This window comes from Onychostruthus taczanowskii, unplaced genomic scaffold (assembly GCF_017590055.1).
Source record: "Onychostruthus taczanowskii isolate IOZ18803 unplaced genomic scaffold, ASM1759005v1 scaffold23, whole genome shotgun sequence".
Taxonomy (NCBI): Eukaryota; Metazoa; Chordata; class Aves; order Passeriformes; family Passeridae; genus Onychostruthus; species Onychostruthus taczanowskii.
The window spans coordinates 12,217,740-12,245,390 of record NW_024499573.1 but is presented as its reverse complement, the minus strand read 5'-3'; the positions used below and the strand labels follow the sequence as shown (position 1 = coordinate 12,245,390).

The 27,651-nt window shown below is 36.0% G+C and overlaps 1 protein-coding gene across 3 annotated transcripts in view; it reads right to left on the bottom strand.

Moving 5' to 3' along the window:
* Positions 1-27,651, bottom strand: part of CADPS2 (calcium dependent secretion activator 2) — a 280,371-nt gene that overhangs the window by 39,566 nt on the left and 213,154 nt on the right. Inside the window, exons 17-22 of one of the 3 annotated variants that reach the window (XM_041405503.1) lie at positions 20,595-20,698; positions 19,021-19,029; positions 16,871-17,027; positions 9,790-9,931; positions 9,541-9,660; positions 1,503-1,658 (exon numbers count right to left, since the gene is read on the bottom strand). In XM_041405503.1, the coding sequence (XP_041261437.1) occupies positions 1,503-1,658; positions 9,541-9,660; positions 9,790-9,931; positions 16,871-17,027; positions 19,021-19,029; positions 20,595-20,698 (688 nt within the window). The remainder of the gene's footprint in view (positions 1-1,502; positions 1,659-9,540; positions 9,661-9,789; positions 9,932-16,870; positions 17,028-19,020; positions 19,030-20,594; positions 20,699-27,651) is intronic. The other 2 variants (XM_041405505.1, XM_041405506.1) reach the window with 2 other exon arrangements.

Genomic DNA, 27,651 nt, shown 5'->3' with positions numbered 1-27,651 from the left:
GAAGAATCCTATTCCCATTAAAAAAATTCTTAAGTTCATATTAATATCACAAGAGTTATAACAGAAGAATTCCATCATTTTTTTTCTGTGTTGCTACTCTAATCTTTATTACCTGACATACAGTATATTTGACCACACAAAAACATAATTAGTGTATTAAGAGTGGCATGTTATGTATTAAGTCTAAAATATTAATATATTTCATAGTTTTGTTGATAAGACAGTAAAGTTTTTTTTCCTTTTTCTAGCTCAAAATCAATATAATCCATGTATTAGTAGCACTGAATCTCTTTACTACTCTATGTTTCTTTAGACTAAGATTACACTAATAGTCTTCCAGTCCTTTAAGATTTCACCATTTTTCGAAGATTTCTTAGGTAACTGTAATTGACTGAGCTTCTATGACAAATTCTTTAGAACAGATGGATTGCTTTAATTTTAGTGTTTCCTACCTTTCTTTGTTAGAGCTTTAACTTTTATTCCATTCCCTGTATCACTGACCTTTCATAATAAAATAGAAAAGTTCTTTTAAATGTTTCTGGTTTTTTAATCATGATTTCATCACTCTAGCTCTAGGAACATGCTCATATCCTTAGTAGAAAAGGTTCAACTTTTTCCTACTGTATTTAGAGAAAATAATGCAATACTGACATCTGTAAAGATTCTTATTAATATTGTACATTTTATGATTAACACAATTAAATTATCTACAAAATTTATTTTCCCCCATTAAATTATTTTTTTTTTAAAAATCTGTATTTTTATATGTCCAGATTAAGCTTTCTGAAGCACCTAATTGTAGATCTCCGTAAATTTTCTAGAGATATAGATATTTCTTCTAAACTCAGTGATATTTACTGAAAGCCATGGCAGAGGTCTTTTCAGATCACTTATAATTAGTTTAAAAGAATGTACCAATAATGCTAAGATACAGCTCAAGATACAGCACTAAATTTTCTGTAATTTTCAGATGTTTAGCACTATAAAACTTAATTTCAGTTGGATGACTATCAGCCAGCCTTCTTTTGTTTCTTGTATAATTATTTGTTGTATAATAATAAGAAATATTGCACACTCTATGTTTGTAATATATTTCTTAGAGCCAGTACTCTAAAATTGATGAATTAAATAGTACTATTAACTGAACATGAAGAATAATGTAGTAAAGAGAAAGGGAAATGTGCAAAAAGATTTCTTCTAGCAGAATTCTGAGTTCAGCTTATATTTGCCACTAACATGGAATAGAAAAAACCCCAAACTTGATTTATTTACTTCCAAGCGTCTATTCACAACAACAGAGAAATTCTCCCGGGTATTTCCTAGATGTTGCCAAATTGCTGATTGCCAGATACTGGAAATAAACAGAAGTCATGATCTCTTTAGAATTGTCCAGATTCCAGTGACAGGATTCTGGTATTGATATACCTCTGCAAGCCAGCATGAGCCCTCCTGTGTTCATTTTGAAATCTCTCCCAATTTGTAAGTGATCACTTCAACTGTACCTTTTAACGCAGGCTTCTATCATGTCAGTGGCCATGAGTTTAAGCCTCTGCTCTAAATGGTGGGCAAATTCTGGTTCTGGCCAGTGAAGATCAAAAACAAACATCTGCAGAGCATCCAGTTTCCAGAAAAGATCTTCTGATGTAGCTGATCCATTGCTATAAGAAACAAAACAAAACAAAGCCCCCAAGAAACAGAAGATAAATGTATGGATGTCTATCCCAGCTGCCACATAATTAAGGTAATAAGATTTCCTTATCACACCACCTTCCTCCTTCATTTCCCTGTATCTTTTATCACAGTAGCTTTTATTTAAAAAAATGTGAAAATGGTAGTGGGAAACTTAAAATACATCCCCTTAGGGTGAAAAAAGTGAATAATTTCTCATTTGTTAGCTGAGAAATATGGCCAGATATGGAGGTAGATGGGATGTTGGGAAGCATGGAAAATGAAATAGCTCAAGTTTCAGATCAAGATAGGAAAAGTATAGGGTACGGGAACAGTATGGATATTTTCAATACAGTGAAGATTTTGTGCACATATTTTCTTGCCTTCATAACTCTGGTAGATAAGTCTACCAAAGAAACGAGGATGCTAGTAGTAATATTGTAAAAGAGACAACCAGAAAAATAGCCCCTTGATAAATGGTCATGAATTCCAACTGAGGGAATAGCATCAGATCTGGGTGGGGAAAAAAAGAGATGAGAAACTATTTAATGAAATTTGTGTACAAACAAAACCAGCAGATTAAAATGGTTCTATGCCATCTCGATTGCCCAAAATGTTTTAAAGTTCTTCCACCCTGATTTGATTGCTAAATTTAAATACAATCGCTTGTGATATAATGCAACAACTTAAACTAAGCAGTAAGTTCATTTACACTTCCACTGTCAATACAGATTAATTACATTTTCACGATGTGTTGTATTGCAATGCCTGGGTTACCATTTCAGATTAGAGTACACTATGCAACATTGGATTCCAGGATGTGAGTGACACAACCAACCAAAACTCAGCCTGACCGTCCAAATTCAGATCCAAACAGTTTAAATACATCTCCACTATCATTTTGTTTCTTCTGCCTTATGAGTAAAGAAGAGAATTATCAGAGTGTTAAGTGACCCCAGCTCTTATGGAAGGAATCAGTGAGCACTGATTGTGCTCAGGACAGAGCAGGGTCAGATTCAGAATGAAACAACCAGAAAGGACCTCTAGTATCTGCTGCCCACCTATTGCACCCCTCAGGCAGTGGCACCAGCGCCGGCTCCCACCGGGCAGCCGAGGCAGTGGGCACAGTGGGCAGCGAGGTGAATTCAGGCACAGCTCACGTTCAGGGCCCTGAAGTGCAGCAGGGATGCAGCAGGAGCACTGCTGCAGTCTCACGCCTGCATCCATCATCTCCAGACACAGCCACATGCCCCTTGCTCCTCTGCTGCCACAGCCAGCTCTGGGGTCTGCAGGGCTGCCTCGGTGCCCAGCGCAGCTCCGGGCCAGCGAGGGCACAGCCGGGGAGGGACAGCCGGGCAGCAGGGGCTCCTGCCTGCGGGAAACGCTGCCCTGAGCCACCAGCTCTGCCTCTGCTTTTAATGGGGCAGGTTTTGATTCCATCGTGGTGCATAGCAGGATATTCCACAGTCCCAACACACGTTTTAGTTTAGGCTTTTTCAACATTATGCATATTTTCCCACTTATGTTACATGGTAGTTGTTGATTTTGTGTTGTATCGTGGTCCTGAAAGAAAACAGCAGAAATAGGAAAAAGGCCCATGGGACTGCTAAGGTTACAGCTTGCACAGGGGTTCTACCTGCTGAGGGACCACTTTCATACACCGCTAAGTTTAATTAAGGAACAGAAGGAAAAAACAACCAAAGCTTCTGGAAAATTTATAAACCTGTTAGACTGTTTTTATGACAAGCAAACATTGCATCTGCTGTGTGCGCTGGCAGTGAGTGAAGATGTAGGTGCTGTGTTTAGATCTTATCTTATTCAAAAGTGACTAAATCAAGTTTTGAGATGATTGGGGTAAAAGAATAAGACAAATCATATGGGGACAGAAATGAGACAATCTCAGAATTTATATAACTTGATAAAAACACATATTTTCTAAAAAAACAAATCAAACTTTGTCAAGAAACAAAACTAATAATTTCCATCATCAGATCATAAAATTTAATCATTTTTTATTCTCCCTTAGTTTTTTTTTTTTTTTTTTTTTGCCTGATAGAATTCCAAAGGAAATCCTTTAGGATTGAGGAGGACTAATGAATTCATAATAACATAAATGTATTCTTATGCACAGTTACTACTTTGTTTACTACTATATTGTAGTAGCCACTTAATTTTGTTTAATTAGACTACCAAATAAATTTTCACAATTATAATAAATGTAATAACAGGCACAGGTTCATGGAAGAATTCATTCTGTGAGAAACACTAATTCATTTATCTTTTCATATCATTTTGATTTTTCATCCTTCAATTTTTTAATCAGCATTGTCCAATGATATTTGAATTTGACTAACATATTGTACTAATAAGATAAAGAAAGAAAATAAAGTGCTATAACAGAAATTGTTCCTGGTTCACACATCCTAACACAAATATTTAATTTGTTTGCTAAATGCTGCAAAAGAAGAGATAAACTGAGATTTTATGGCTTCCTGGCACAGGAGTAATTCCTGCATTTAAGTCAAGACTGAATCTGTATCCATAATTTGAGAACCTTTTTTTTTTTTTGTGAAGGGACAGGACACATTCTTTGCTATTGAGAAGTTTTTATTTGAATGTGCATGGTAAAGCTATTTTAGTCTAAAGAAAGGAATAATACTGCTCTACCAGGAAACTGAACTGACATTCTTTCTTTAAATATTATAATATTATCCACAGTTTTAAAATTAATCACAAACTCTACTGCTTTGCTGGCCAAAACTTAACCTTTCAGGTACTGTCTAGTTGTCCATTCTTATTAATCCGATCACGGCAGTAAGAGAAGAATACCATGGATTAAAAGAGGCAAATATTATGCACATCCTGTTATATTCCCATTTATTTTAATGGGAATTTTTGGGAACTTTGCATTTGGTCACACTTTGACTGGGACAGTGAACCAGGTATCTCCAGATGTGGTCCCTTTTAAATTATTTTATGGCTTTATGCTTTGCATCATACTGAACACAGAACAAAAATAAGATCCAAGACATAATGTTTCTCCAAGAACCTGCAGCATATCAAATCTAGGAATTGCATGCAGCCTTAATTCACTTATCCACTGACAGCTGAAAGAGGCAGCTTCCCACTGGGCTTGCCAGGTACCTAAGCAGTAGCAATTAGTCAAACAGTACACTAATAAAGTACACTGCAAGATATTCCCATACATGACTTCAGAGTAGATTTAGAATGAATAATTTCTTGCCTACATATGAAACTCCATAGGGTGGCTTGGGATATGAAAATGTAAGTATTTAACATCTAAGAATATTATCAATCAACCCAAAGATTCAAAAGTGGCTGGTTTCATTTCTTCTATAATCTACCAAGGACAGGGATGGTCATTTTACAAATTACTGCAGGTTTTTTTTGAAGGTTACTACTGAGATACTACCCACTTGCGTTTTTTGAGGACCATTTAGAAAACATGGCACAAGCACTACATCCATTGTGAGCCCCCAGCTTGTGAACTCCAGCTTTTCATTCATTATGCTGCCTCAAAATACATGTTCTGGGCTCAGAATTGAGAATTTCTCCAACAGAACAGGATTTTCAATAATTTCAATGTCAGTTGCACTCAGCCCCATCTCTCTACTTTTCACCAGCAGGTGAGGCAGAAGGACGGAGCAGAACCTTTGCAAGCATCAGTTAGTGTAAAGTCCCTCAAAGACTTTGGTGACAGAGCTACCCCATGACTTCTCTTAGCTCAAGACAGAGGCAACCTAAGGGTCAGGGTCAAGCAACCAAAACAAGTTTCTGGAGTCTTCTTTCTTACTGCATATTTTTGGAAGGAAAGAAATTTGCCCCACAATATAAATTTGTTTTCCAGAATGCTCAACAGGACCTAGCTATTCAAAACTCCTTTCACAGAGAGCAGATGAGGCAGATTTCACTATGCCATCAGTCCTATGGCTATACTTTTACACTCATCCTTAGAAATGCAGGCCATGCCTCCTACCCTTTACTGGAGGTAAGCTCTACAACAGGAATGGATGTGGCACTGTAGACACAACCCCTCAGAGCAGAGATGGAAGACAGCCTCCTGACTCCCTCAGCACTCCCAGACACACAGACAGGCCCAGCACAGGAGCTCAGACAAACTCAGTCCATACTCTCGCCGTATCACCACTGAGCACTGTGCCTGCCCCAGCCTTGTCTCTCTCATCACTCATTTCAGCTGAGCCATAGCAGGAAGAATATAGATGACACATTTCCTTTGGTGTTGCTTCCTCTGGGTGGAAGACAAGACAGGACTATTCTCCTGTAAGTTATTCCAGGTTTTCCCAGCCTTGAATTTTCCTGAAGCTGATGTTTTAGATTGGCGCCAAATAGGAACAGACAACCTCAGGTGTGTATCTACAATATTTCTGGTCAGTGACATTATGTTATGTCTGCACTAAAAAAAAATAAATCTATAAATTAAACCATAAACAAATAAAATCATCCACATATTTAACTTAAAACCCAGGTCCAATAGATGCAAAAAAAAATTAAAATATGAAGAGCCATTTAAAGTATATCTGAATGAATGACTAACTCCTCATTGATGGTGATTGAAAGCTTTTACAGAATATTCAAACATTTTTGCTCTTTAAGATTATCTTCAGCCAAATGGAAGAGTAAATCACAGTGCTCTGCATGTCTAGCCAATCTGTCCCCTGAGTTATCTTCTCCAGAGACCAATCGAGAAAAACAGACTATTACTCATAACAATTTCCCCTTTTCATATCTCACTTTCCAATGCCCAAAAAGAAATGGAAAAAATGTAATGATCCTTCTAAATGTGGTAATAAGTAGCATATATTTATTGCTCCAAAACAAATGATCAAGGACAAAAAAAGGAAACAATTAATTAAAAAATAGAAACAATCTTTGCTAGTAATGTTCAAGAGAATTGTAGCAACTTTAAAGTGAAAATGGGGAAAAGCTGTTTTCACCAATAAAGCACACAAATGGATGCCCAACTGTGAATACATTTTGACTTCTTTCTCTTTAGCAAAATTCTTAGGTAGGCACATAACAGCTCTTTTGAATATGAACATACTGAAACATGAGCTTGAGAGCATGGACACAAACCTTAGTAAAGTTTGGAGAATAATAAATCTCTTTCTATTACAGATAAAAGAGGACTTCAGCAAACTTTTAACACAGTTGGCCCACAGACTACTCATTCTCATTCTTTTTTTACTCTAGAGTCTTCATCGTGAAATTCAAATTAATAATGATTAACTGGCCAAAACCATCACTTTTTGGAGAAAGAGGAAAGTCCTGCAGAACTCTGTGATATACATAGTCACCTTCCTGCCAAATCATCAGTTTTGTGGCCAGGAGGAGGCAGCACAGTGAACTGGGAAAGAAAGACTTGGGGGAAGCAGTGGGGAGAAGGAGTCCACTTGCACTCCTGAATTAGATGACTCTGCTGACTGTATGTATAATTTCGTGTACCCCTCTAGTCCATCTAAGCTGGGGTGTTCATCACATTGAAAGTCAAAATTGTCAGGAAGCTCTGGGTTTTGCTTAGCAGGTATTGGAGCAAAGATATTGCGTTACTCCTTGTTGAAGAACTTAGCTAGTAAGTGTGTTCTTCCTGAAAAAGATAGGATGGAAGAAGAGGGAGAAAATAAAACCCTCCTCCTTTCTATTACATAATAGCAAAAGTGATCCACTTCCTCTGCGAGAAACTGAGCCACTGTTGCCAGGAGGAAAAAGGAAACTCCTTAGCATGGGAGGAGGGACAAGTGACTTGCAGTGCTTTTGCTTTTTTTTTAACCCAAATACATGACCATTTTGAGAGATGAGAATTTAGTTGGCTCTTCAGTAGAATGCAGATAGGCTGATTCTTAAATACTGCCTGAATACCAGAGTTTTACGAAGGTAACCCAATGCTGCCTGCAATCAAGACTGTCAAATCATGCACATTTATAAACATAGCCTCAAAGCTCTATGTTTTGGGGAAAGAACATGAAGACGTGCCTCCATCAGAGCCAGCACCATGGCAGATCTCTTCTAGAATGCCGCGTGGGGTGGCTGAAAGGGGGTGATGGCCTTACAAAGGTCACAACCCCAGTAAGAGACACTGCTCACCCCCACTTCTCTTGAAAGGCAGCAGAACGATAGCCACTTCTGGCAAGTGTTTACAGCATGTCAGCCTCACTGCTCACCAAAGGCTATGAAAACCTCACTGGCTGGCTTAGGATTTTATGCATACTGTGTCATATATACCATGAACTCAATACAAGAACTATAATATATGCAAGGGGGATGAGCCCTTGCATATATTATAGTTCATGGCTGAATTTTACTGTGCTTGCACATGTTTTGACAACAGAGTCTAGAGATCTTACTGCACAAACCCCTTCATTTAGGAAAGATCTATCACTATAATCCTCCAACCAGAATCTGTATTCATTATAAATTCAGTATTCAAAGTATATGAAATTTCATCTATACAATTTATTTTTACTGGATGGGGCTGCTAGAAAGCAGACTACAAGAGCACATCCGAGATTAGCAACTCTTAACTCCAAAAGCTATTCTTTAAAAAAAAAAGTGACCTTTGAAAACCTGGTGATAACAGAAAGGAATTTGAGTTCCAGAAGACCAATTAGTTTGTATTCAAAGCTGAAATGACTTGCATAAGCACATCAGGAGAAACCTAGCATTACTATAGTAACACAAAAGGTGCCAAAGCCAAGGATTAAGAGGAATTCTGTCACTTTTTAGGGGAATTAACAGCAGAACAACAACGATAATACTCCCTTTTTACAAGGAGTCACATGAAAAAGACAAGGGATAATGGGTTTGAGTTACTTCTGGGGAATTTCTGATTAGAAAGTAGAGGAAATTTTTCACAATGAAGACCATCAGCCATTGGAATAATCCCCCCCAGAGGAAATGGTGGATTCCTCAACACTGCACATTTTAAAAATTCATTTGGACAGGGCACTAGGCCATCCTAGACCATGCTTTTGCTAAGAAAAGTTGATGAGATGATCCTTGAGGTCCCTTTAACATGGCATTCTATGATTGTATAAACTCTTGCAGAAATAGATCTAATGCTATTTAGGAGTCTGTCATGAAACTCGAAAAGACTTGAAAGACTTGTCTTGAAATTACATTATCAACATATGTGTTTTGATTGTGCGTTTTTTGAAGTATTTCACATTCATGCTTTCCTAATATAACTTTTGCTAAAGTAAGGTTCATGAGCCTTCCTCTGATATATACTAATGTGTTCTCACACAGAAATCAGACCTATAACTATGGGAATATTTCCACAGAGCACTGAAATGTTGGGGAAAAATCACAAAGAAATAATTTTTTTTCAAGTAGACAAAGAAAGGGATGTACTTCTACCCTTGGTACTTATTAACATTTTACTATTTTCCTGTAACATGGATATCTAATCTGATGACAATATTTACAATCAATGACTTTCCAAACCAATATAAAATGAGTTAATCAAACCCATGCAAAAAATATAATGGGCTGCCTCATTTTACAAAACTACAATCTAAAATCAATCATCCAAAAGGTTCCCCACTGCTTATTAATTCAAAAGAGTCATTAGTCTGTTTAGAGTATTAAATATCATTCCTGCTATGAGAGACCTTTGCAACGTTGATTTTCTAAGTTATCAGGTTTAAGACTGCTACATTTTAATGCACTAGAAAGCGCAACTCACTAACAGTCCATGCTGGGCTCACTCCCAAGAAACAACAATTTCCAGCTAAAAGAGAATAAACACCATGCAATCCAAATACAGCTGCACAGAACACTAGCAAGGCCATGCAGAGCTGACATACAGTCAGAAAGTTATTGAAGAATACACACGTGGAGTCATACAAAGAAGTCATCCAGGTTGGTGTAGTAAAGCTAGGTATTTGTGGAAGATTAAGAGGCAAACTTGGAACTTTTGGAAGAGCTACATTAGGAAGACTGTTGGTGATGCTCCTGTGAAGAAATAAACAATGTAGGAATACAATAAAAAATAGAATATTTAGAGGACAACAGGGGAGAACCCCTTATTAGACAGAAAGCTATAAGCAAGTGCTTTGTTCAGATTTTGTAAAAAGCACTTACTTGACAGGTTGCCATGACTCTTGTTCAAGACCTCTGTGAATGGACTGAGCAATTGATGATTCCATGAGATCAATGTAGCGGACGACCATGGGAACAAAAATTTCTTGCAAGTGCTTGTGAAACTTTCCATTGCACAAAAGCGCTTTAAAAAACAAATGAGAGACAAAAATGTCAGACCTTTTGTTACAGGAAGAAATGTATCTTAAAATGTTTTAGTACACAAAGGCATTGTAAGAATAAGATCTAGCTTTGTAGGAAATACAATTCAGAAAAGATAAATGGAGTGTTCCATAAGGACAGTGTAGTACATTTCAAACTGTCAGTGTAATGAAAACTAGGTACATATGAAATTCTTTACTGAACCAGAACCTTTTTGCATCTTCTTAAAATTGACAATATGCTTTGCTGAATCTAAACATTAGCAATTTTGTTCATTACTTCTACACCAAGATTGGATAAAAACTTCTGAATAAAGAAAAAAAAATTAGAATGCCATTCATAAGCAGTAGAATACTACCTGCTTCACAGATAGGACTTACTACATGAAAAACTGCATACACATGCAAACTGAACATGCTCAAAATCTGAAAATTAGTTTTCCGTCACCCCTGCTCATCCCTGTATTTGCCAAAGTGCTGTCTCAGCAAAGGCTAACTCTTGGCACACGAATGTCCTGTCCCACCAAGAGAATATATGCTTCATGTTTTGAATGTGTCTGTGTTCACCCTTTAATCTAGCACTGTTATAAGAACCTATGAGAGTATATCTATGTGTATATGGAAATCATAGAAGTTGTTTTAAATTCTTTTGTGCGTTTCTCCTCCCACCTATTCCAGCATACAGGCTTCTTGTATAACCGGATGGGCATCAAAACCACATTATGAGGAGGCTTCCTCCTCTTCCTAAGAAGAAAAGCCTGGATTACAGGGCTCACTGTGGACAACTTCCTTTAAAATTACAATCCCCTTTGTTGTACTATCAATGCTACTCCATGTCTAACATGTCAAAATAATTTCTATACCTTCCAGAAACTACTTTGCCTTCCAATCCTGAATGATGTCCAGCCCAAAGTGAACACAGGAGAGATGGGAGGCTATGGGGAAAACAGTGCCATCAAGTTTCTGTCCCCTATTGCTACTGGTACTGCAAAGAAGTCCTTGCTGCTGAATGTCTGGACACTATGGTACTTTTTTCCTTGAATAAAATGATCTGAAAGCAAAAAACTATTTTCCTGAAAACATCCTTGTAGAGTAATGAGATATAATAATAGGATATTATATAGGATAGAAATATATATAAGAAATATATGAGAAATAATATAGGATATAATAATAGTAATAGGAAATATTGTATCAATCACCTTTACCTGAGGAAACAATATTATGTGATCAGCTCTCTCTGGTTTTGTGTTTTGTGCCTTTCTTGCTAAGAATTTTGAAACTTTCAGCTAATTTCCAACGACTTTAGACACAGGGGTGGAGATATCAGATACATGAAGTTTTATAAAAACAGGCAGCTAGGTAGCAGGCAGAGATTATTAGGGTTTCCACTGAGAAAAAGGCAGAGGTGTAGGATCATCTCTTTATTAAACACTTGAGAATCCACCCTTGAGAGTATCTGTGAGTCTGTTACAAACATGATCCATTATTTACACTGCTCCTCAAAATAACTGTTAACTAGTTAGTTCTGGCTTATTATTTATATATCAGGAATTCAAATCAGTCTTATTTTTCTCTATTTATAATTGTCTTATATATCTTAAAACTACAGCATCTTTTACCAGTAACAAGAATGACTGAGGAGGACTTGGATATTACAAAGGTTGCACAATAAACAGCTGATGAGCACCGCCTTTGAGAAACAAAAGGTTGCTGGTATCCACTTGCATATTAGACTGAGTTTTCAAGGCAACTTTGAGCTGAAAAATAACAGCAAGAATACAACTGTGCCAATTAAATCAATCTTGCTGGTTTATAGGAACCAGTGAAGAACTGTAATTAATCAGGCAATCACAGTTACTTGAAAGGGTAAGCTTGTAGTTTAGTGTTTTCTGAGCACATCTCAGAAATGCTCTGCTACAAGCACTGCTCTGGGAATTACAGTAATGAAGCCTCATGGGCAGGAAGGTGACTTGTTATTTCAAAGCCAGCATGAAATTTTAAGAAGTCACAGGCAATAAAAGCGGTCAACTTCAAAAGCCGAATCATTTTCCTAACATCATGACACCAGTCCTTACAGGGAAGTGAAATTTTCCAAAATTATGCCAAGACTTATACTTCACCTCCACGGAATTCCCTCTGTATGTGCGTACACACTCACAAGACAACTGTCTTGGATCAACAGCTCCACGAGCATTCTGTTTTCCCAGGGTTCAGAACTCGGCAGCTCTGATTTACCCATCTGAAGATCTCAATCAAGGATTGATGCAGGGCAGGGAAAGAACTCAGAACACAGAGATAAGTGATATAGCTGAGTATCATCATCAGACTCATGGCACTCTACCCTAAGATTAAAACTGATCTTGTCAAAAGGTACCAGCTGTGCATCAAAACAGATGGGAAACAAGAGATCCTTCAGGAAATGTCATGCTTCAGATCCCTCTCCTATCACTTGTCTTCAAAGCTATGTAGTTTGATTGTCTTTTAAATATACCATTGTCTTTTAAATAAACCCACACCCTCTTATGTGAGCCATCATATGAGCCATGCATATTCACACAAGCAACAATAAAATGAAAGTCTGTGCCAGAGCAAGGTAATGCATAGGCAATATTAAAGGAAAACACATTATGGGAACAGAAACAGAACCCTGAACTCGATATTCATGAAATATTGAAATTGAAGAAGAAAATTATTACATTTTTTCCGTATTAGGAAATATATTAGCTGAAATATATTAAAATATGACAAGAAAATATCAGAGGTGAATCTAAAGTCTAGTTAATCAGTACTGGAACGAGGTTTCATCTCTAACAGTAGAAATGAATCTGTTGTGCCTGTGTACCACAGAAGTGGAGAGGCTTCTATTGCTTTTACTAATACAGGCACATCTCAGGAGCTTTCCTGGAGCCAGCATGTCATGCTGTCCTCAAGAGCTTCTGCAGCACCAAAGGCAGGCAAGCATGACACAGATTAACATGAGTCTCCTTTCCCTTGACAAAACTAGCACTCTGTCAGAGAGCCTGCAATTATCCTGCACTTCATAGGATTCTACGGAAAGATAACTTGAATTTTCTGGTATATTTTAAAATCCAAAATAAGAAAGAGTGTATTTCAAGAAGGAAACATCCTTGAGGGTCCAGATTATATTTCTAGTAATTGAAACTCAACCAATGACATGTGAAAAGAAAGTTTATATTCCTGTTAATTTGCTGTTTATATTCTGCCTCCACAGAGAATTTCTTAATCAGCTAGTTAAATTGCAGTAAAAATTGCAAGTGTCCCAATTTACATGGAAATTATTTTGTATTTTTACACATAAGACATATTTTAAAAGTAAAATGTAGAGGTTTGCTTTGTGAAAGCAAAGTTAAAATTTATTTGATCTTTACAAGATAGAGTGACATAAATAGGTTATAGCACAATTTACCTTTGTGTAATTTTTGTGTAAAATTTTTCCCATTAGGAAAAATGATTATTGAATATTCTGTAAAGGAATAATGCAGCTTGAGTTAACTCTCAGTATCAGTAACCAAGACATGTAGCTGTTATCTGAAGGCAGGTTATGATTTCAAAGCAATTCCTAATAGGACTGAGTCCCTGATCTGAGAAAAGATACCCTCTACAATAATGAGAAGGGTAAGGTTGGAGGTGCTGGGGTGGGTATAGAGTTTGCTCTGATTATCTTAAATCCAAGTTGTTTTCTAACTCTGCCCTCTAGCTTAAGAAGTTAAGGGTACAATGTTATTTTATTGCACAAATTCTAGTCTAAAAGTGGTACACAGTCTGTAACAAAGAAAGAAAGTGATGATCTTGTCTTTGGTGGTGTTTGCCACTCTGTTACCAGCAACAATCATGGAAAAAAGTCTATCAGTGTATCCTGTTTGAAGTCAATAACCATAATTATGGCAATGGCTTTCAAAAAGCTAAAACTCAACATGCTGCTTTTTCTAAATCAGCTTCATCAGACTGTGCCCTTTAGAGCAGACTGTGGCAGAGTTAGAGCAGGTGTACAGACATTCCACCGAGTAATACTTGAGGGAGAATGAAGGCTATGGGTCACTAAAAGATATCTCTCACACCACATTAAATGAAGAGGAATTAATATGTCTCACTTTTGGACACTAAAAACCAAATTAATCTGAATAATTAAACAACTACAGAATGTAAACTGCCCTCTAAAGCAGGCCCCTTCAAACATAATTTATAGGTTCTGTGGGAAAAAAGCAACATGGTCATTACAGAAAATAAGACACAATCATGGGACAACTATGTTATTCTTCCCTTTATGAATATCTAATTCTGGAAAATAATTTTGCTGTCCTAGAGAGATGTTGTGTGTTGAGTACTGCTATCTCTATACAGTCTGCAAAGCTTTACAGAGTCAAGCATAATTGTGTGTGGCCACTTTTCAAATATTTACAATTTGAAAAAGCACAAGAAATTTATCTTCAATTTATTTATTCATCTCCACAGTGAATACAATTTTTATTCATTTTTTGTAGTTAGCAGAGACATGTTAGATGTCAGCAGTTAGATGTTCTCATGAGAGCTCTTCTCTCAAGAGAACAGCTGAAATATTTTACAAGGCAGGAAGATCATCCTCCTCCCTCTCTCTGTTTTTTAAAGTTTTTCATTTAGACTAAATGGGAATGCAATCACTGATGTACTCTTCCTTGTGGACTAAGGTCAGAAAAAAAGGAGAGTCTTAAGGTGACACAAAATGGAGTCCTTCATGAAAGAAATTAAAAGCTTCAGTCAGGACTTCCCCATCCTCCCCTCTCTTCATAAAAAATAATACACCGTATTGGAAAATGCATTTTTTTCTCATTATTAATTGAATGTTGACTTTGAAGTATTCGCCTTGAATCTTGTACAATGTTTTCTACACTGTGTGAAATAGAACCTTCACTATTATTTGAATATGAATTTTCATTATCTCAGAGTTTTTTTTTATTATACTTTAGTTATGTAGTTATAAAAATAGTTTTACATGCAAGTTTTCTTTAATGCTGTAAATGTAAGATTGTTTCTTTATTGTTAGGAGCTCTCTCATGTCAGGTTTATGTAAAAACTGATTCATGCACCAAAGATTTAGAGCTCATTTAATGATCTGAAGATAGAATAACATGCAGGTGTCAGTCCTCCAAATTTCAGTGAAGATTAACCTAATATGCAATATGGTGACCTAACTGTTCTTCATTTGAAAGAAGTCTGAAAAGTAATCTCTGATACAGCCAGAGAGTGAGAATAACCCAGTGGGATTTCCACCTCTTCATTTCCTAATGAGTTTTTTGATAATGAGAGGTGACTTTGCCAGTCACTGTGGGCTCTATTATGGCTAATTTACTCCACTTCACTCTCCTTGTTAATTATTAACACTAGCCTTTTTATCCTCATGAGACCACATTCCAGTTTTTCCCTTTTTAGATTTTTTTTCTAAATATGTCTTTATGAAGGTGATAGTTTTCAGGAAAAGATTTTCACTTAGGGTAAAGTCAGATTTATTTATTTTACCTTGGAAGACTAAAATTGATTATATAAGCATGGGAAGCTCTTGCTAATGCTTTTAATGCAGTTATAAGGTGAAAAGGCTGTTAATTAAAGAATAAGCACTGAGGTATGTTCCACTTGGGAATTACTTCTTGGTAGAACGGTCACTTGCCACGTGCTAACATGTCCGCTGATTAACAGGTGACTAATTTCCATGGTTTCTTTCCAGTAGTTCTGGAAAAAGAAAAAGTGTGCAATTTTCCAGATGGTCTTCACCTGCCAGAAACTGTCATTTAATATATCTATTACCATTAGGGAATTACTGAAATTGGTATACAGGAGTGATATTTCATACAACAGTTGTTTCATGTCCTTCAGTTAAAGTTTTACAATATTTCTAATATTGTTGCTTTAATATGGAAGTTTTCATAAAATGTCTTTCCTAAGCCTATTCTAGTAATTTATCATTATTATCTTTTGAATCTTTTAAGGAAAGAAAAATCAGCAGCCTGTTAGCAATCTCTTGCATGTGAGGACAGCCCTTGTTTGTTTCTAACACTTCTCTCAGGTTGGAACCACAATTCAAAGGAACACAAATGACACAACAATAAAAGTTAAAATTGGTGTCACAAATCCTTCTTGTTAGACTACTTTAAAATACCTACACAGTTTTCAGAAACCAAAGAATTGTTTTAGAAACCGAAGAATTCTTACCGAAGAATTGTAACACCACAATAGAGATGTGCTTCCTAAACTGAAAATGTATGGTGGTAGGAAAATAGGCTGAATATCCCACCTGAATATAGGCTTCAGATCTTTAATCTGGATTTTAGATGATCGGACACCACTTAAAGTAGTGCACAATCCACCTTCCAGGAGCCCAGCTCTTCTGAGATCTGCAGCAAGATTGAAAAATTCCTGCACCCTTTTCAGCAACCTTCTCAATTGCCGTGATGATGATTTTAGTAAGTTTCTGAAGTTGCAGTTTGCCCAACAAAAGATCCAAACAGAACATCTGTTGTGTGTATTTTATTGCATTCATGCTAACACTACCCTACCTTTATAGACATAACTAGTGTGAAAGTAGTTTAGAAGGCTTAGAAGGAAATATAAACTACAACTTTATTTAAGCAATATAGATTAAATGCAAACTATCAACACCTCTTATACTACTTGTACATAATTGATTGAAGACTGAGTAATTTGTGAATACCAAGTGGTTAATGCACTGCCAGAATAAGGACTGAAATGGTGCAAGAATAGAGAGAAACTGCTCAGCTTGCAGGAAATGGAACACCAGGACATGTATCATAAAAACAGGCACTGTCACTTTTATTTTGAGCATTATCCTGTCTAGAAACACATTTCTAAAGCACAGGTAGATTGAAAAATCTTACGCAAACAGTATGCAAAAAAAATTAAGATCTTACTGTCATTTCTGAGGGCATTATTCAGCAGCTGGAAAAGCGGGAAGCTGTCCCAGGAGTCTTGTGGCTGTGCCTCAAGTGCGGAATCCATGTCAACAGAATACAGAGACAAAAACTTCTCTGCATGCTCGGCCAACAGTTCTGGCCACCAAGCAAATGCCTGCAAACATGACAAACAGAATTACTAAACATGAGCCAAAGCCATGAGATGTGTTCTGTCTATGGCAGAGTACATCTGAGTACGTCACGTCATGTCCTGTCTCGTGTGGGGAGGAAGAATGGGCCAAGTGAAAAATGTGAAAATATTTTATAAAACTTTGCATCAAAAAAAAAAAAAAAGAAATCAGATTATTGTGGGAAAGGTGATATGATCAGAATAAAAATATAACATCAAAAAAATGAAAAAAAAGAATATAAATGCCTTTTTTTCCAGAGAGCAAAGAAAAGCATGAAGGCCTTACCCTTGAAAAAAATGACTGTATATGTTTCTTTTGATTTCATTAAATTCTAGAGCAGATGAATTTATTTTTAAAATGAATCTCTATGAATACATTTTGCATTCATCTGGTAATCAAAACGGATGGTTTATTGTGAAATTTTATTCCTTGAAGTCTGAAGGGTTTTGTTAACATCTAGAGAGTGATTTTAATTTCTGTTTTTGTCTTAAAGATGTCAGCTTCTTCTGAGAAAGACATCCAGTTTTCCTTGTGCAAATGCTATAAATCTTTAGAAGTTCCCTAATGTCTTAACATGTAAATTAACATGTTGGAACAGTTTTCTCTGGCAAAAAATTACATTCTTAAGCAGTCCTTAAAGAACAGAAGAAATCTGTGAAAAATATCATCAGCAAGTAAAGCCAGTTCTTCATTAAAGACATATAACTATTGTACCTTTTTATCAGCACATAAACCTAGGCTTTTAAGTGTCAGTATTGGAGCTGAGCATTGGATCAGGGTGAGCTCTGTGATCCTGGAGTTAAAGATGAAGGTGGAGGGAGTTTACAAAACAGAATGAACATTGAATCCTGCTGAGAGTGTTTTGCTCAGGGTTTATAAGAACATATCACAGTGAGAAATGCCTACACATGCAACCCAGGAAGATGTCATTGCTGTCAAACTTATGCCACTCATTTTGAATATATAATTTTCAATATTTTTGAGTTGCCAGCACGTGTAGCCTGATTTACACAAGAGCCGAGTCCCCCCAGCTTCAAATAAATTCAGAGAAATGTTCACTTGCATTTATGAAACGCAGGCCCTGGGTATAATCAAGTCTGAAAGGCATCAAGTAACAGACAACTTCTGTGAAATGGTCTACAAATGTGTTTTTGCATCATGGACTTTCTGATGACTTCCTGTAGTTGTTTCTGACATGGAACAAATGGAGAAATGTTGAATTGGCAAAAGGTTTTAAAGAAATGCTGAGCATCTCCTGCTATTACTGAAAAGTACTTTGCGTGCTCCAGTGGTAGGACTGAAGGATGACAACTGGCATCATCGTGAGGAGGAGAGATGAGGCTTCAAAAACTTTGGCAAGAGTTTGAAATGGAGTCTTTCAGTTTCATCAAACTGGAAGAAATTACTTGTTAATGAACCTGATTAAGTACGAGTTAATTAAAGGAACAGACTCCTTACTCTAGAAAATAACTACATGAAAATAAAAAATATATATAGGCACAAGCAGGGGACCCTTCTAAGAAAGCAAATCTATTTTCAGAAAATATTGCCAAAATTTCAAAACAAAGCAAAACCACAACTAGAAAATGAAAACATTTTCTCTCCATTTTCTTCCTTGTTGTAAATGACACTCTGAACCCAGACTGAAATTCTTCTGACTCTCTCTCAAGAGCTATACATCATTACTTGGGCAGCAAGAGAGACGAACAGAAAAAAAAGTTAAAGCTAAATGTAACAGCACAGTTGCTATGGATAATAATAGGCTAAGAGCAATCAGCAATTGGTGACACACATTCTAGGAGAAAAGAAACATTGCCTGGATTAAAGGAAGAATGGAGTTTCTTAGATTCTAGAAGGCACAAAAATGTGGCTATGCAACATCAGAAATCATCAAAACAGTTTATGCTACATGTTTAATGCACAGTTCCATGCTATGAGCAGAGCAAAACAATGCTTACTTCATCAGGAATCACATACCTCTCTTCCCTTTGGGAATCCCCGAAATTTGTAAATGTTATGAATTAAAAAAAAGAAAAAAAAGTCGAGTGTTAAAAATGTGATATATTATTTTACAGATTACTGATCCTTTTTGTTAACTGTAGCATCAAACACAACATTTGCATAACACTATGATGTAAAGTCACCATACTTAATAATCTTTTTTGAGTAGGGAATGTATAATTTGGCAATCTTTTTCTCAGATGTATTTTAATACTGAAATTCTGTATGCCACATAAATTTCAGTGAAATTGAACATGTATTACATGAATGAAGGAAGGGGAAAGTAACCTTAGCATTATCTTTTTTCTTTTCAAGTTACCTTAGATTAGATTGCAAACTTTAGCTGAGTAAATTTTTTGAAGGCACACGCAATGTACTTATCTGTCTAAAAAACACCACATCTCTGACTGCAAATAAGTAGTACAGAATGCAATCTTTGAACAGAGATGCTTAATCATACACATATTATTTGATCTGGGTTTTTGTTTCTCTGTTCTTTTCCACAGAAGTTTAATTTTCTTACAGTCATGCAGGTCTTCAAAAGACAAAGACCACAATATATACATTTTATTAAGCAATCATGACACTGTAACACAGTGGCAACAGTAGTGTAGAACAGAACCTCCAGGGAATTAATTTCAAATCATCAAAACAGCTGTTTCTTCAGTATATGATAAAACATCTATAACAAGTTCACACATGACAGATGTAAGCTAAAAACCAGATTCCATAGTGTGATATAAAACCAGATGTTTTGAATGATCATATTTTATAACTATATATACTGGATAATGTTTATCCATTTGCATATTTTCCAAAAAAATATTTATTGAGTTTTTTGAGAACATTTAAAAAACCATTTCCTGAACCTTAGAAAACTGTATTTGTTAATTAAATTTCAACAATATATACAGGTGTATCTGGCCAAGTTAAGTTCTGTAATTCCTTGACATAAGAGGTGCTATAATTCTAGCTATTATGGTTTCTGTATCATGAAGCAAAAGATGTGAGAATAAGAAACATAAAATTGTTTTATTTCGTTTCTTCTACCTTACAATGCCATTTTAAAAAGCACAAGTTTAAGAGCATACTTTTCCAATCAACAGAAGAGCAATGGGAATGAGATTATTATACCTATAATTATTTTTATATCTATAATACACATCTATACAGCATGATAAAAACCAGCATTCAGTTATATTTTCTTTCTATGTTGGACATCAGGTGAAAAGTTGGAAGGAAAAACTGTGCAAGGCTATGAATGTTTTCCGTACCATTTCAGCACCTCCAGCACAAAGATGCTTTCTCTTTTTTATGCTCTTTAATTTTAGTTTCTAAACCTACAGTTCATTCAAGTGAATTGAAGTAGAGGTTTATTTCACTTCACTTTACATAAGCTTCAAGTCCCTTATTCCTCTGTAAATGTGAACTGCCTTAAACATATGTCAGAAAGGAAAACTAAAATGTTTCTTGACAGACTTGCTTCGCATCAGAGGAGCGAAAATCCAGGAACAAACCATTCTCTACAGCAAATGCAATTACAGCCTCACCTCTGAATGATGCTCTTCATTTTGCTGCAATACTTCGATACAGAGTTCTGCGAGGTGAAGAACCTCTTCCAGTTTTCTTGCAGGTGTTGCTTGATTCATAGTCTCTATATGAATATAAAACATAAACCAAAACAGTTTTAGTTACACATATGATATACAGTAAGAGAAAATTATGTCAGAAACTAATGGGAATGCTGCAAACTGACAAACATCTAAAAAGAAATTTCAAGTGTTAAGGATAATGATTTAATACACATAAACAGAGCTGAATGTCCAGATTACTAAAAAGTGAAAAAAATTCACAAGACCATCAGTGGTCACTGTAAACATTATCTGATTTAGTATGTGAGAAATAACAGGTGCATCAGTGTATCAGATGCTCAACTTTTGCAATAAGAAAGTTATTTTTCTCTTCAAGGCCATATATACAAAGACAGCAGATAGTGGAGACCTTTTTTGTTATTGTCAGTACAATGTCTTCTCACCAGTTAACTCATTACTGTCATTAGCAAAAACTTTTGCAGCAGTCGAAAATTCAAAATGTTTAATCAAAAGAAGACATTTCATTTTAGGCATATTTAAAAATAAGAAAAAATGCAAACCACAATAATTCATACAACTAATTTCTAGTAACTAATTATTCAAGTAACTAATTTTCTACCTGCTGTTCATCAGTAAAGGAGAATCTGAATTCTTTTCAGTACCATAGTGAAAAGCAGCACTATGAAATGTGGATCTTACAACAGAATTAACACAAGCCTACTAAAAATTCCACCTAAAAGAAGTACAAATGTAAAAGTTACAAATTACATGAGGCTCACTTATTCTACCCAGAGACTTCAAAGAGAAAGAAAACAACAAAGGTAAACCAAATGTAACTAAAATATTTACAGGGAAATTAAACAACAATTAGCTTGCAATTAAAAAATCATAGCACTAGATTTCAGGAAGAGTCACAGGAGATAAGGGAAGAGTCCAACAGAATTTTTTTACAAACATTTTAATCAGTAAAAGCAACTTGTCTGACTACATAATCTGCACTGTTAGAAATAATTTCAGCATTAGCTATTAGAGCTTGTTTGCTTAAAAAAGCTCTTGTTGCTAAGCATAAATGTATGGTCACATTAACCAGGTTTGCAGAGAGCTCATAAAGCTGATAACAAGGTTAGTGAGAGTTTCAGGAAGTCTATTTTCTCATTTTTTTTGTGCAAGTTTATGGACCACATGGACAGCAAATCATGTGAATACACATCTTCATATGCAGAAAATTCTGCTGACATTTCCTTCCCACTTTGCATTCATCATTACATAGACCATTAGCAGATTAATTAAACAATTCACATAATCTCCTTGGTGTTAGTAAGAATATAAATCTGCATGCAATAAATATTTTTAGCATTTAACATTACTAGCAAGTCAAAGCAACATTCCAGACATTTTAAAGGCAGGTGACCTTGTCCAGTTCTCCAGCACTAACACATTAATGCATATTACAGCAATGAAATATATAGCTTTGATGCAATTTTTGAAGAAATACTGGATTAGAATCTCCAGCAAACATCTACTTCAGTGACTAATACCCTACATTGTTTTCATGCAAAAACCAAGCAGGAAAACTACTTATTGAAGCAACTACAAAGAATTTTTTCAAATCTTATTAAAAGAAACCATATAACCAGATATGTTGAAATACTTTTTTTTTTCTGAAACCAGAATTTAGCTCAAGAAAGAGTTAAGTGTAGGAATATGGGTCAAGCACAAAGCACACATAAGGCACAAAAATACATTCATAATGCCAAGATCACTGTTTTCAATACTGTACTGTATTGTCTTTACAATTCTTATACTGTACAACGATTATGTGAATATAACAACAAACATATTGAATCAAGAGACATTAGCAAGGATCAGCCAAGTGCCTATTATTTAGGATTCTGTATGCCTACTACTGGATTCAGACTAAACCAGTGGTTTCTACCCTTATCCTGGACTGAAATTGGTCCTTCTCCTAATGCTCAGTGTCCTCCCCTCCCTGAACACATATAGCAAGTACAATCCATACAGATAATATACATCACTAGCAGTGTCACTGATGTTAATGAGTCTTAGGAATAAACCAGTGATATTAATAGAGAGCATGACTGGAACATCTGATTTCAGCATAAACAACTCATTTTATTGCAAACTCAGCCTGATTTTCATTACCTCACCACTAACCAGTAAACAAAATAATTGCATGCATAATTGCATACTTTCCTAATGAAACTAAATAAGCTGCAAAATATTCAGAAATTATATCCTATAAGGGCTTCTCTACATTATTAAGAAAGCAATTCTAATAATTATGTTGAATCTCATGTTGCATTTTTGCTCTGGAATAAATTCTCTTATTCCACACTTGCAATTAGCTCAAGATGGCCTAAAAATGGCTGTTGAACAGATATCATTATCACTAGGGAGAGCAGGAGAAAAAAGATCTACCATCCAACTGTGAGATTATTTTGCTCCAGCAATGTGATAAGATCACAGTGAAGAGAAATATGGTCTCGGGCAAGTACCAATTCCATTGAAAAAGGCATTAAGGAAATACAGTTCTGGTCATCTGTGCTGAAGTGATGGATTTTGATCAGAAAAGGAAAGGAGTTTTTTTTTTTTTGTTGTGTTTGTCTGATAGGCATCATAGGCCTAATAAAATGAAGGATGAAAGCGAGGATCAGAAATGTTCACACACAGACAATACAGGAATACAGTGTTCCCAAAGTGGAAACACTTGGGAAGGAGAGGACCTACCTTTGATCAGGGATGATGCTGGCAGAAGAATAGATCAGTCATGACAAATGATTTAAACTAGACATTTTGAAGTTTTCAATCACTGTGGGACTAATGCTCAGGAACAGGTTTTTTCAATAGGATTAGCATATTTAGAAGGAGAAAGAGTATGAAAACTGTAAATGCATCTTTAAGTTGAGTATGGCAGGAAACATCCAATCGATGTTTCATGGCAGGAATGACTAAAAATGTGTGCTATACTAGACTGAATCAATTCCAATTTCACGTTTCCATAAGACTCACCATGCCATGTACTACTTTACACTGGAGGTATTTATTATTTGCTAAAAATATGCAAATTATCCTTAATGTTTCCAGCTTTTCACAATATTTTTAAAAATCATTATTTTCTTAGAACATTTGTTCATAAGAAAAGGCAGCAGAGAATTGTACTCAGTCTGTATCCTTGCACAATTCTAATTTTTTTGTTTACTTATTCACAGAATAAAACAGTGCATGCTATTTCTTTTGCATGATATAGACTTCCCTACATTTCACTTAAGCTTCATATAAAGCCTCCTTTTCCATATGCAAGTTACCACACCATGTAGCCATTTTTCTCTGTAACTAAACACCTTTCAAATTCGGGGGAATATGTCTTATGGATATCCACCAGTTAGATGCACATATGCACAAGGGGCTATGAAGAAATTTGAGAAATAAAGAATGAATTATTTTTTTTAGCCAAGCAAGTAGTGTATATGAAATATGAGTAGCAATAAATTCTTATTTGGAAGTTATAGAACCTCCAAAACACCTGAGCCAAATACTGTGCTTGTCTTTGTGAGCATAAAGGAATTACAGGAATGGAAATCAGCGCTGTCAGTTTTCATTATATTTGTGATGTCTTTCTTCCCACAATTACTAAAGGTTGTTAAGATGTGTTTACACTGCTCAAACTAACAAGTTGCAGCAGGAGTCGAGTCAGTAAATATGCTGCTTGACATCTTTTAGAAAATAAACAGAAAAAGCCATCAATCATCTGTTTCCAGCTTCACATCCCGACAAAATGAAAAAGCAAGCCAGGCTTTGCAAATAATGGATGCTTTCTCAAGTATGCATTACCAGTGAGTCACACAGGTACCGAGCAATATTGTTAAATGAGCTAAGTTAACTGAGTGAAGTGCTACTGAAATGAAAAAGTGACTGCTTCATGAACCAACGGAGCCTCGGGCCACAAGGGACTGTCAGATCATCCAGTCTCACCTCCCGCATCACACAGGTCAGGGAACTTCTCCCCAGTCCTCCTTTTCGAGACAATCAGGATGTCTAAAACCTAACAACAGTGAGTCGAAAACCTACCTCAAGCTTTCTTTCCACAAGAGAGTTTAAGATATCCTTGAAGACAAATGCACAATTCACCTCTCTCATTTTCTCCCCAGCATGTAAGCTGTTAAACATGTGTGATTAATTTCTCATTGACATTTGCTCCACACAGGAATCTGCTCATTAAAGAGGCATTTTTTTTTTCTTGGTTATGAATACAATGCAACTAGGAGACTCCTGACTCTGGCCTGCCAGTCTCCCCCTCAGTGACACAGCATATATCCCTTATTGGTTTTCCCTGCCTCTTATTTCATCCTTCCCCGTTTTCTTCCAACAAGCATATCCAGAACCAGTGTCTCAGGAGAGCCAACCTGTCTCCAGGCAGAGGTATTGCAAAAAAGGCAAGTATGCTGAGAAGTTCCCAAATTCACAGCCTCAGCGGGCTTACAGCAAAGCAGGACACAATGTACTTGACCATACAGACACATCAAAATTTGAGCTTTATGGAGCCAACTCTGCTCCAGCAGGGCCCAGTCATTTGGTCTTTTTAACATGTGAAACCTGCAAGATTGCTTGAAGCTAGTGTGTTACTAAACCTGAACTGACTCTGAAGAGTTAACCCAAAACTGGGATAATCTACCCACAGATAATTTAGATTTCACTGTGCTAAATTTTTGTGCAATTTCTCACAGAATGAATTCTGCATGAAAAAGTAAGGAGGTAGATCTGAAAGGACATTTTGTATTTTTCACATTAAAAAAAAATCCAGCCTTATACAAGTAATGGAATTTAGCTTTAATTATGAAGCTGAAAACAGTCTTTCCATAATTGCTTTCTATGATTTCAACAGCATTTTAAATTATAGGGGGAAAAATAGAATTAATTGCCATTATTAGCTACGTACAGAAAGACTGTGAGATTTGTAAAAAGTTAAGAGTTCACATGTCCATGACCTACCATTTTATTAAGTGTGTCATGCTACAATATTTTCTGTTTTTTAAAATTTATCATAGTATTCAATGGAATTGCCTTCATGAGGCAATCACATGTTTTTGTTTTGTTTTGTTTTGTAAAGGCAATCTTGGCTCATTGAAAAGCATAAAAATAACAAAATCAAAAAGGTAAAAGCAGAAGAAAAATCTCATTTTTTGCCAGCTGATCATCAAAGCATTTAGTATAGGATTTTTTTGTATTCTGATTTTGGCAAGACAGATACAAGCAGTTGGCATTTTCCTTCTTTTTCTCACTTTTAATTTCACTTCAAAGGGGAAAAGAACTAATATTCTCAGCACTTCCTGATATTGTAAAATAAAACTCAGAGATAACAAACATGCCAAAATGCAAGGCTTCATGAACAAAGAGAACTGGATAGATTAATAACTCACCTATCAGATGGAGAGAAAACTGGCTCTTGAAAATGCAGACTTAGTAAAAAGTATTTTTTAAAAAAGCAGAATATTTTAAGATTCTAAATTTTGGGGCCTTACTGAAAAATGAAAACAAGAAATCTAATGCTGGCAGGCAAGAGGAAGGGAAAAGAGACATTGAAAATTATTAACTGAAACAAAATTTGAAGAAATTACTAACTGAGGACATAAAATGAACATAAAATAAAATAAAATGTAACACAGATTTGCAAAGGCAGGTTGAACCAGACTTACGCATTTCTAGATAGGATAGTTTTGTATAAAAGAAATTCAGTAGATTTTATCTAGTCTGACTTTAATGAAGCATTTGATCCTGTGCCTCATGGGAAAACTACCAGTTAAGCTAAAGAAAATGAGGATTAAAAAAGAAACTGTGTGGGGTATAAAGAAGATGCCTCAAGTGAAAGGGAATAAGCAGTGCTGAGAAAGGGCAAAAAAATTTCTTGAGATATTCCTTGAAGATTCATCTTAGCTTCCTTACTATTTTCACCAGAGACTTTAGAATAAATATTAGAAGCACAATGATAATGTTTAAAACACGAGAAATAGAAAGGCAGTAACACGAATTCCGTAATTCTGAAGAATGGGAGAGAGAAACAGATCAAAATGTCTTCAGGAGTTAAAGAAAAACATATTAAAGTACTTTAAGAAGGGACAATACATTTTGACACATGAACAGCAATAAAATTTTCCTGTAAACTGGGAATATGTCATCTCAAAATAATCAAAACTCTGTGGCTGGGTTGAATTAACTTTTCACAGAAGGCCTGTGTGACACAAGCATGGTACAGACATCAGAACCTTTCTATATCAGATAAAATGTTTCTGCTGTAACAGCACTGCAAATACTGCGCAAGGCATCTAATGGGGATGATTTTGCACAGCTCTTGTTACCAATGTTCAAGAAGATAGAATTCAAACTTTAACAGAGAAAGACTCCTGAAAGGACAGAAATGCAGAACAGGCAGCTACTCTGAGACAAGGTGATGAAAGCCTAGGTTGCATGAGTACTAAACTCTTGTCTAAAAATGCATCATAGGGCATGGAGGAACTGGAGATGATTAAATGCTAATGAATGGAACTATCCCTCCCTTATCTGGGATACAGGACGAGGTTGGCACACTTAAGTTTGGGAACTGATTTAACTACACCTGTACAGCACATAGGACTTGAAATGACCTTCCTGTGGGTGAAGCAGGGGACTGAAAAAAGGAAGCACAGTGACAAAGACTGACTCAGCCCTACTGTTAAAGGAGGATGTAGGTATGTTTACAAAGGATTACCAGGATGCAGTCTGGGGATTCTTTTACAGGTCCAAAACTGAAATCAGGGATGTTTGCCCATATCCTCATTTCCATTTTGTTGCACAACAGAGACCAAGAAGGTGCTATGCTGCTGTGCAACCCACTTCTGTTTGTTCAGTGAAATGAACATGCATGGAGAGCTTTAATCAAGTCCTCTCCACGTACAATGACTCTCTCCACTTGCCTTCTCAGCTTCAATAATGCTTGTAGTGTTCTTCCTTTTTAAGCCAG